The following is a 12,091-nucleotide window of genomic DNA, read 5'->3' on the forward strand; positions in this document are numbered from 1 at the left end:
TTATTATTACTATGGATCATGTGAAAAACATATTTACATGAAGGCAAGTCCGATAATGGAAGCAGGGCAGAAAGTGAATACCAAACCGTCAACTAAGTTTGGTCTGCCATTTGAATGACACACACAACATTCAGTACTGTATACTAACTGGACTGAAATGAAACATAGTTGTTATAAAGTGGTACTTGTTTCACATAGAATATATTGTACACTTTGCAATTCTGTAAATGGATATATTTTATATATGTACACATGGTTCTAAAACCTTAATACAAGCAGCAGCCATTATGTTATTGCATCCATTGAGTTTATGACCACAAAATTTCTGCAAAGGAAACTTTGTTTAACATATATCCACTATGCTATAGTCAACTATTCAGTTACAGATAGTTATTTACTGCAAATTAGTACACATTTCAATTCTTATTTGAATCATTTTCAGCTAACATTATCATCAAGAATACAAGTTAAAATTAAATAGGTACAAAGACATTTAAACATTTAACATACAGACACATTAAAAGCTTCTTATAAAAATCTTGCTGTTTTTGCATCTAAAATGATGGTAGTAGATTACATGATGAAAAGTAAACATGGAGGATAGAATGTTCTCTTTGTGCAGTGAACGTAACCATCATTACATAATATCAATAAGGAACATCAGTGTGAAAAGATTGAATGAAATTCCCAAAAATATTTTGAGAACAATTGATTCTCATCCTGCCTCAAAGTGCGTTCACTCACATGATGCTGATATCTACATAGATATTGAATGCAAATTACAATGCTGAACGAAGTTTCCTTTCTAGAAATCTTTTGGTCGTAAATTGTAAGTCAATACAGAACAAAATATAAGTTCATTTGTAGTAATCCACTGAGTTTTTATTATGTCACTACCTGCCTCACTCGCCTTCATGCACGCCTGCTTTTCACATGATTCATATTATAATACTGGAACTGGAAATTAAGGCCTATACAGTTTTCACTTTATTTTATAACTGTTAAGTTCTTCAGTAGTTTCTTTTCCAAGTTTAATACTGTTACCATATGTTTTCTTGCAGGCCGTTTATAAATTTATTTCTCAAAATTAGTTTCAGCAGACTGAAGAACCTGACTGACCGAGTAAAAACTGAAAGGAAATGGCTTCACTTAAAAAAAAAAAAGGCAAGCCTCTCTGCTGCCCTTCTACCAAGTTTTATAAAACTCTGAGTGCAGTACCTTTATTACTTCCTTTCTCATTGACCTAGTATGAAACTTTGGTGGAGAAGTTCTTACAACATAGTAACAGAATAGAAATTATCTTAACAATGGGGGATGTCTGTGTACTCCCTGAAATAAAAGTCTGCAAAGCCAACGCACTGTATGTGATGTACCAAGCTGCAAGAGAGTATGGCTGGATAGTGGTGAAATTATCAAAACACACTTAAGATTACAAATATATCAATACAGTATAAGGTGAGGATATGTTAGGAACTATTAACTCTACGGTTAAACTTCTCTCAAGGGGTACTATAAAAATGGATGCAGTCCTAAAGGTTGATTGTGCGGCGACAGAAAAATAAATCAAGATAACAAACAGTAGAGGATGGTTACCCAGTTGCCTCTTAAAACAATAATCACCACCACCGAACACAAATAGTAGGTGGTACTGTAAGTGACACAAAAAATTAAATGATATGCATTCATTAGTGGTTCCAGAGATAACTCAGCAATGAAGATGAATGAAAATAATTAGTTGTGTTTCACCAATACTGTCATAAACCAGGAAATGTTAATTTTATTTTTCATTTCATTTTTCTCTCAACTTCACTATTTCAAGATAACCTTTATAAAGGAATATATAATGAAAGCAATTGTGTATACACACTCATCACAAAAAGTCAAAATATTTTTGCAGTTTACCCACCAATATCTAATATTTAAGTTTCATTCACGGTTAGATGGTAGGTACGTTGCTTAAATCATGGCAAACTCTGCCTTACAGCTAAGGCCATTCAACTCATGACTGATAGACCAAACCAGTACATTAGAGCTGGGGCGACATCCACGCAAGCTTGTTGGCGTGTCTTGCTTCTACTGACTGTACTCTAAAATGCCCCGTCATATGCTACCTATGGCAGATCGCATCAAAATCATTATGACACAGCCCATTTCGACTCTTCCACCTACTCGTACCGTCCACAAACCTTCCTCCAAGGCATAGTCAAGTTTCAAGCACACAGCCACACATGATTCATGAATTATAGTAACAAGCCCATGCCACTAAATGCTCTTTTATAGCCAACAAGCAGCTGAGATACAGGCATGCCCTGACAGCAAATGATGCAAAGATGGGCAAAAAATTTTAATCATTGGCATAAGCAATGATTCAGAACTTACCCGTCCAGTTTGAATCAGTTTCAACTGTTCATTCTGAGTGCAGCAACTACTTTCTTGTTTTAAAGTGTAGATAATTAACTCTCTGACTATCCCACCTGTGTCTAATTTTTAAATGTTATGTATTAAAATAGCAGTTAACGCTTCAACGACCAGCGTTATGAAAAACTCCTGTATTTTGTGGGCTTGTAGGCCGTGGTCCAGGAGCATATGATGGTCCCGACATTTCACTGAAGACTACGTTCGGCATTTTCAAGGGTTCTGACTGGATTTGATGGCTGTGAAGCTCACACGTGGAATGGAGTGGTCGCAATTCCGCCTCATTATATAGTGCAGGCTGTGGTCCACCATGGTGGGTGTGGTTACTGATTGGCTGTCCTTGTCCAATACAGCACAAGCTATGGGGTGCTGATCGCCTATTGGTCTGCCATGCTGGAGGGGCGGTCACTGATTGGCTCTACTTTGGCCAATGACTGAAGCACTATGCAGCCTGACGCTGGTCGACATGCGTTGGCGGAGACAGGCAACTGATCACCCGTTGCTTATTCTGGCCTGCCATGGCACTGTGCCCTTCAGGATTTAAAGCTTTCAAGACTGGTAACGGGGTTTTGTTGACCCGTTCAAATTCCTCCTTACGGTTAGTACTGTTGGTATGCTTCAGGATTTCAATAGCTTTCCTTTGTAGCTGTGCATGATAATACACAGTAGTTGACAGTACTTTGGTATTGCTATACTGTATGTCGTGGTCTGCTGGCAACGAGTGTTTAGCAACTGATGAAATGCAGCTTTGCCATCTGACTGAAGGAGCACAACAGACACAGCCAGCTGGGACAAGCAGAAAGGTCATCATTCGCTGAACACTCGCTGCTAGCAGGCCATGACGTACAGTACAGCAATACCAAAGTACTGTTAACTATTGTGTCTTATCACACCCAGCTAAAAAGGGAAGCCATTGAAATAATAAAGCATACCAACAGCACCAACCATGCGAAGGAATTTGAACAGGTCAACAAAGCCTGGTTTCCAGTCCTGAAAGCTTTAAATCCTGGAGGACATGGTGCCCGCGGCAGGTCAGAATTAGCAACAGGTAATCAGTTGGCTATCTTCGCTGAGGCAGGTCAACCAACATCGGACTGCACAGTGCTTCAATCATTGGCTGAAGAACAGCCAATCAGCGACCGCCCCTCCAGAATGGGGAACTAACAGGCAACCAGCGAACCATAGCCTGTAATATCATTGGCCGAAGAACAGCCGATCAATGACTGCCCTCCACCAAGGCAGACCACACAACCTGCACTACATAATGAGGTGGAATCGCTACACCACTCCATTACACTGCGAGCTTCGCAGCCATTGAAGTTTGTCAGAACACGTGAAAATGCAGAATGCAGTCTTCATTGAAACATCAGGACCATATGCTCCTGGACCACTGCCTACAAGCCCAGAAAATACAGATATGATTTATGTTTGAACACTTGAGGCGTCTATTTGCAAAACCGGCCATCTCCCAAAAAAATTGAAATCCACTTTTTGTGCTGAATGTGTTCTCTGTCCACTTTTACACAAGGTGGCAAACTATTAGCTGCAAGCTCAGCCTCCAACCAGCTTATTTACTTAATCGAAAATTGGGGTTAGTTGCAAACACGGCCGTCTGCGTATGGTTATGAGTTGCAATACCGGCCATCTCCTCTAACGCTCTAACGTTTTCGGGCTTATTGAAAAACAAACGAAGAAAATAGAAACTTTAATACAACCTAAGGAATTTCATAGTGTTCATTCTCAGTATGGCAAATTATTTTTACTAGGAAGAGATGACAATGTTCCCGACTTCGACTGGAAAACAGAATTTATTTCTATTTTCAAGCCTACAGGGAAATAGCACTTCAAATTTTCTGCTGCAAAAAGGGTTATTTTGACCAAATCAAAAGGAGGCAATTCAGTGTTAATTCAAGGTGAACCCAACTACAGAATAGATGTTGGAACAAAATTAGGAGTTTGTAAGAAAGGCAAGAATGTTTTGATGATGAATCCGAAAGTTATACATGCTGGTAAAATAGTAAACAATTTAAAGGCAAAAGATGTTGAATCTCTATTGACCAAACATTTTGGGACTCAGTGGAGAAATGTTGAAGTGCTTAAGTTTTACAAAGAACTGATTGATAAAAATAACCTTCCACAAAACAACCCAGATGATGATGGAGATGAATGTGAGCACAGTGTAGACAATGGCATTAATGTTTAATTTCATGTTTAATGTTTTTTAAAGTTTAATTTTTTAAAATTTATTTCTGGTTCGTTTTGTGTAAATGCATTGGCTTTTTATACTGCATTGATTTTTTAAGTGAACTTTTAAATAAAGCATTTTTTGTACATTTTTATTCCTTCAGTTTCTTTAGTTTGGTGCAAAACCGGCCATCTCCAAATTTGAAATTTAAATATTTCAAATAATTATAGGAATAAAACACTGGCATTCTGTAACATTAATTACAATGCTATTTATAAGTGATAAAACAAATACAAATAATTCTAAATCTCTTTATTTAGATTTTATACGTTTTTTTGGTCTCCTGAAAAATTTAACCATTTGGAGATGGCCGGTTTTGCAAATAGACGCCTCACTTAATACCTCTGCTCGCATGATACATGCAACAGAAGCTCTTCAAAGCATTGCAGCTCTGCCATGGGATCCTCTGATATTAGTCCCATGTTTGCGATGTAATGGAAAAACTACTAGATCATCCTCAGGCAAATTCTAAACTGAACAACTGATAAAATTATATTGAACAAGATTTAAAAGGAAGAAACAGAGTCCCCAATGACATGTAATAAAACTTGTGGAAATGAAACCGAGACACCAGAATTGTTCATTATTGCCATCAGTAACTGATCCACTTCCTGTGTGTTGAACTTGAATACAGTCATCCCAATTTTTCCTGAAGTTGAAGCACAGTTTTATGTAACATTGAAACTTCAAATTTTAAGGCTAACTGCATCAACAGAAGGCTATACGAGACCAAGTAAGGAAACAGACAGGAGTGAAAAAAAAAAATAGAACACAGATGGAAAGCTATTTGCTTTACGTCACACCGACACAGACAGGTCTTATGGTGACGATGGGATAGAAAGGGCCCAGGAGTGGGAAGGAAGTGGCTGTGGCCTTAATTAAGGAACAACCCCAGCCAGATGGAAAGCAATGACTTACTGGGAAAGCAAGTGCAGATAGAATACACATAATAGAAACACTTGGGCCTTTGTTAGTGGTGAATAGAATAAGAATGGCAGTGATCACTGTTGACAAGTAGACGCTTTGAAGCTGTGTGTTTCTGTCATGTGTTCTCTAAACACACATTCTTAGAGTAAGTCACAGCTCTCTGTATGTTTCCATTATAAAGAGTATATAAAGTTAGAAATGAAAATAACAAAGGAAATTATTCATATGAGTGTCAACTAAAAATGCAGGCTGGGCTCAGTTACAAAAAATATGAAAACGTTTTAGAATTATTATTCATCCTCATACTGGTTTCAGTAAACGCATGATTCTTCCAGAAAGGCGTACAGAATTGAAGAACTAAACCAGTACTTATGAGCAAATAATATATTACCAGAATTCTTTAGCTGCATAGATATGAAAATACACAGCCTGTTTCCAGTCTTTCGACTGGGTCAGGAATGGAATGAAGGGAATAAATGCATGACTGAAATACTATCTAGCGGTGAGGATATGAATTGCGCTGGCTGCCGAAGCCTGTAGCACTCCCCAGGAGCAAGGATTAATGACCGACAGATGGAATTAAATGATATTGGAGAGTGTTGCTGGAATGAAAGATGACAGGAAAAATTGGAGTACCCGGACAAACCCTGTCCTGCATCCGCTTTGTCCAGCACAAATCTCACGTGGAATGACCAGGATTTGAACCATGGAATCCAGCGGAGAGAAGCCAGCGCGCTACCACCTGAGCCACGGAGGCTTGTTGTTGTTTGAGTCATCAGTCCACAGACTGGTTTGATGCAGCTGTCCGTGCCACCCTATCCTGTGCTAACCTTTTCATTTCTACGTAACTACTGCATCCTACATCTGCTCTAAACTGCTTGTCATATTCATACCTTGGTCTACCCCTACCATTCTTCCCACCTACACTTCCTTCAAAAACCAACTGAACAAGTCCTGGGTGTCGTAAGATGTGTCCTCTCATTATATCTCTTCTTCTCGTCAAATTTACCCAAATTGATCTCCTCTTGCCAATTCGATTCAGTATCTCTTCATTTGTGATTCGATCTATCCATTTCACCTGCAGCATTTTTCTCTAACACCACATTTCAAAAGCTTCTATTCTCTTTCATTCTGAACTAGTTATCGTCCATGTTTCACTTCCATACAATGTCACGCTCCACATGAAAGTCTTCAAAAACATCTTTCTAATTCCTATGTCAATGTTTGAAGTGAGCAAATTTCTTTTCTTAAGAAAGCTCTTCCTTGCTTGTGCTAATCTGCATTTTATGTCCTCCTTACTTCTGCCATCATTAGTTATTTTACTACCCAAATAACAATATTCATCTACTTCCTTTAAGACTTCATTCCCTAATTTAATATTTCCTGCATCACCTGCCTTCGTTCGACTGCTCCATTACTTTTGTTTTGGACTTATTTTCATCTTGTACTCCTTACCCAAGACTTCGTCCATACCATTCAGCAGCTTCGAGATGATCTGCAGTCTCAGATAAAATAACAATATCATCGGCAAATCTCAAGGTTTTGATTTCCTCTCCTTGGATTGTGATTCCCTTTCCAAATTCCTCTTTGATTTCCTTCACTGCCTGTTCTACATAAACATTGAAAAGGAGGGGGGACAACCTGCAGCCTTGCCCCACTCCTTTCTAGATTGCTGCTTCTTTTTCGAAGCCCTCGATTCTTATCACTGCAGACTGATTTTTATACAGATTGTATATAATTCTTAGTTCTCGGTATATGATCCCAATCACCTTCAGAATCTTAAATAGCTTGGTCCAATCAACATTATCGAATGCCTTTTCTAGATCTACGAATGCCATGTACGTGGGCTTGTCCTTCTTGACTCGATCCTCTAACATCAGACGTAAAGTCAGGATTGCTTTACGTGTTCCTACATTTCTTCTGAAGCCAAATTGATCTTCTTCCAACTCAGCTTCAACTTGTTTTTCCATTCTTCTGTAAATAATAAGTGTTAAAATTTTGCAGGCATGAGATACTAAACAAATGGGGCAATAGTTTTCACACCTGTCAGCACCGGCTTTCTTGGGAATAGGTATAACAACATTCTGCCGAAAATCAAATGGGAATTCTCCTGTCTCATACATCTCACACACTAAATGGAATAGCCTTGCCAAGCTGGTTTTTCCTAAGGCAGTCAGTAATTCAGAGGGAATGTCATCAATTCCAGGTGCCTTGTTCCTATTTAGGTCGCCCACAGCTTTGTCAAACTCTGACCTCAAAATTGGGTCTCCCATTTCATCAGCATCAACAGCCTCTTCTTGTTCCAGAACCAAACCTCTTTACCTTGATACTACTGTTGGATATGTTCCCGCCATCTTTCTGCTTTGTCTTCGCTCCCTAGAAGTGGCTTTCCATCTGAGCTCTTAATATTCATACACCTAGATTTCCTTTCTCCAAAGATTTCCTTGATTTTCCTGTATGCAGCATCTACCTTTCCTAGGACCATACAACCTTCGACATCCTTGCACTTCACCTTTAGACAGTCTTCCTTAGCTACCTTGCACTTTTTATCCACTTCATTCTTTAATCGCCTGTATTCTTTTCTGCCCTCTTCATTTCTAGCATTCTTGTATTTTCATCTTTCATCAATCAGGTCTAGTATCTCCTGAGTTATCCACTGATTCTTAGTTGATCTTTTCTTCCTTTCTAACATTTCTTCAGCAGCCCTGCTGACTTCATCTTTCATGACTATCCACTCTTCCTCTATTGTGTTTCCTTCAGCCTTTTCATTTAGTCCTTTTGCAACATGTTCCTTGAAACAATCCCTCATGCTCTTTTCTTTCAACTTGTCTAGATCCCATCTTTTTGCATTATTTCCTTTCTTCAATTTCTTCAGCTTCAGATGGCATTTCATGACCAACAAGTTGTGGTCAGAGTCCATGTCTGCTCCTGGGAAAGTTTTGCAATCCAACACCTGGTTTCTGAATCTCTGCTTAATCATAATAAGGTCTATTTGATACCTTTCAGTGTCTCCAGGTCTCATCCATGTATAAAGCTGTCGTTTGTGGTGTTTGAACCAAGTATTGGCAAGGACTAAATTATGATCAGTGCAGAATTCAACCAGCCAACTTCCTCTTTCGTTCCTTTGTCCCAATCCAAATTCTCCTACTGTATTACCTTCTCTTCCTTGACCTACCACTGCATTCCAGTCACCCATCACAATTAGATTCTCGTCACCTTTTATATATTGTATTAAATCTTCTATCTCTTCATATATTCTTTCGATTTCCTCATCATCCGCTGAGCTAGTAGGCATATAGACCTGCACTATTGTGGTGGGCATTGGTTTGGTGTCTATCTTGACGACAATAATTCTTTCACTATGCTGGTCATAGTAGCTTACCCGCTGTTCTATTTTCTTATTCATTGTTAAACTAACTCCTGCATTTCCTCTGTTTGATTTTGTGTTGATAATTCAAGCGACTACTGACCAAAAATCCTGTTCTTCCTGCCAACGTACTTCACTTATACCAACTACATCTAACTTTAGTCTATCCATCTCCCTTTTCAGATTCTCTAATCTACCACAACGATTCAAACTTGTAACATTCCACGCTCCAACTCGCAGAACGTCAGTATCCATCTTCCTGATGATCGCACCCTCTCGTGTAGTCCCCACCCGGAGATCCGAATGGGGGACTAGTTTACCTCCGGCACGGAGGCTTATATGTATTGACATATTCAACTGAAATTTTAGATGAAAAAAAATAAACACAAGAATTGGTCATAAGATATATAAAAAAAGAACCAAGTACTACAACAAAAATCACAGAGGGAATAAATGCATGACTGAAATTTTGAAATACATAGAAAAATTATTCAAGGGGCAATCTCAGAGTTTGAATTCAATACCAATTAAATTGCATGTAAATTGTTTTCCAGAGCCCAGAATTGTTTCATTTTATGACATGAAAATTATTACACCAGCAAAGAATTATCAAGATCAATCAACTGCAGATGAATATACACCATAACATACAAATTTTCAACACAAATACACCTACAATGAGAAGAGAATAATAGGCAAAAACTATGCAAATTAACAGTAAAATAAGCAAACTCAAATACAAGAACATTATTCACGGCAGGTGACATTAGCTTACAAAGACACATTAACTTCTGAATTCAGAAAACACGCATACAATGTAATTTGAAGATTTCAAGAATATTGCTTCACTCGTTATAAAATGAAGTTGATTACATGTAGATTAGCAGCATTTTTAAAATTGGTGGAGGTGGGAGGGGGGTTAAGGTGTAAGGGAAGGTCCCAAATAACAAATTTTCATAAGAAAAATGTATGGAAGGCTTGCTACAATGGACACTTCAAACAAGGCAATATATTTACCTAAATATTAATGATATTGCTTTCAAGCTTAACACACAATAAGCAAATAAGGAATCAAGCTTGCAGGGATATCTTGCTTGAAATCAGATCAAAGTAATGTAAAAAGGCCAGAAATGTATCTCTCTGGTTTAAGTTCTGAAGTGTTTCATCAAGAGGTGCTGTTTTCCTACAGTGCTACAAAAAGATCAGTACAAATAATGTACGAGAAGCAAATCAACAGAGAAAAAGTACAGATCTGGCCAGGGATTCTTATCACCTGTTTGAGTAGGCTGGAGTTTGAATATATAGCTTCTGTGACAGCGTATGACTGAAGGAGCTGAAATTGCTGTTAAAATTAAGACACAGAATTAAAATTTAATTTATGAGCAGTGGTAACCAACCTGTATACTTAAAATACATAATAATCCCTCTTCACATTATACAAATATAGAACTGACAACTCATGGTACAAATGAATGATAGATAGATAGATAGATAAGAAATGGGTGAGCCCTGTTTTCGCAGAGCTCCACACGTAGGTCTATGAAGACCCTTTGTGCCCCTTGAACGGGTTTGCCTAGTCCAGACCTAGTGCTCCTATAAAGGATACCAGTGTCCGGATTTTGGCGTTCCTGATGTCCTCCAGGCTCACAAAATGTGAGCCCAGGTATCGATGTCTAGTGCCTGCAAAAGCCTCGCACTGACATAACACATGCGCGGAGGTCTCCTCCTCCTTACCGCATCTTCTACACATCGGATCCTGGGTGATTTTCATGATGTGTAGGTGTCTCTGTAAGGTATTGTGGCCTGTTAACAGTCCAACTACCATTCTCATTCTGGTCCTATTCAAATTCATTAGGACCTTTTTATAGCTTTGACTAGGCCCTTTGATAAGTTCACGTGCCTGTCTTGCTATGGTTAACCTCTTCCAAATATCTAGGTGAGACTGGTTTATCCATTGGGATATTGCCAGTCTCACACTTCGGAGTGACACTCCCAGGAAGGGCTCTGGTCCTGCGAAGGAACCCATTGAGCCCTGTTTCGCTAGTTTGTCAGCTTCTTCATTTCCACTGATTCCTGTGTGCCCAGGAACCCATAATAAGGTAACTGAGCTAAGCTCACACAGCTGATCTAACATCCTTTGGCATTCCCAAACCAGTTTTGATGTTGTTTTAACTGCACATAGTGCTTTTAACGCTGCCTGGCTATCACTACATATAGTGATGTGTCTTCTGTGTCCAGGCATTTTCCATATATTTAAAGCACAGGCTAGTATTGCGTATACTTCAGCCTGGAAAACAGTAGCATATTTACCCATAGGAAGGGAGAGCCTTGTCTTAGGCCCCCAGACCCCGGCGCCTGTGCCCGCCTCCGTCCGCGAGCCATCTGTGTACCATGTACAGCCCCCAGACTTAAGACGGGCCCCAGCGTCCGCGGCCCACTCCTCCCTTGTGGGTATCACCACTGTGAATTTATAATTCAAATTAAAGCTAGGCTTCATCAGATCCCCGATCATCATTGTCATAGGGCAAGTCTGGTGAAGCCTTGTAAGAATAGAGGCATGACCTCTATTCGGGTTTTTGAAGGACCATCCTCCGAGTGACCAAAGGCGATATGCACTCATTCCCGCTATTACCTTAACATATAAATGTAAGGGGGGAAAACCTAGGATGGCCTCCATTGCACATAATGGTGTAGTATCCAGTGCCCCTGTTATTCCTAGACACGCAAGTCTTTGGACACTGTTTAACTTGGTGCTCACAGTTTTACTCTCTGAGCCTGGCCACCAGACTATAGATGCATAGGTGATCGTGGGCCGTACAATGGAGATATAGAGCCACTGGACCACCCTAGGTCTTAGGCCCCAAGTCTTCCCGACGGCCCTGCGACAGGCCCACATAATCTTGCGAGCCTTATCCACCTTATGATCTATATGTTTCTTCCAACTCAGTCTTGCCTCAAGGATTACCCCTAGGTACTTAACCGAGGTTGTCTTAACTAATTTTTTTTCCGAATAGGAAAGGCTCTGACAGTCCGCAAATGAATGAAATAAATAAATATCTTTTGGTACAACCACCTGATTTTCACTAGAAACGTATTTCATCTTTAAACATTCAAGTCATGAATGTAAGAGTTAAGAT

General features: G+C 39.3%; 1 protein-coding gene across 4 annotated transcripts in view; it reads right to left on the minus strand.

The window, feature by feature from the left end:
* The window catches only part of LOC136864571 (ankyrin repeat domain-containing protein 13D), a 340,236-nt gene that overhangs the window by 229,098 nt on the left and 99,047 nt on the right, over positions 1 to 12,091 (minus strand). For 2 of the 4 annotated variants that reach the window (XM_067141746.2, XM_067141749.2), the window contains one exon: positions 10,228 to 10,296. The exons of the other annotated variants lie outside the window; for them this stretch is intronic. In XM_067141746.2, the coding sequence (XP_066997847.1) occupies positions 10,228 to 10,296 (69 nt within the window). The remainder of the gene's footprint in view (positions 1 to 10,227; positions 10,297 to 12,091) is intronic. 4 annotated transcript variants of the gene reach the window in all.

The sequence above is a fragment of the Anabrus simplex genome, chromosome 2, assembly GCF_040414725.1.
Source record: "Anabrus simplex isolate iqAnaSimp1 chromosome 2, ASM4041472v1, whole genome shotgun sequence".
NCBI classification, from domain to species: Eukaryota; Metazoa; Arthropoda; class Insecta; order Orthoptera; family Tettigoniidae; genus Anabrus; species Anabrus simplex.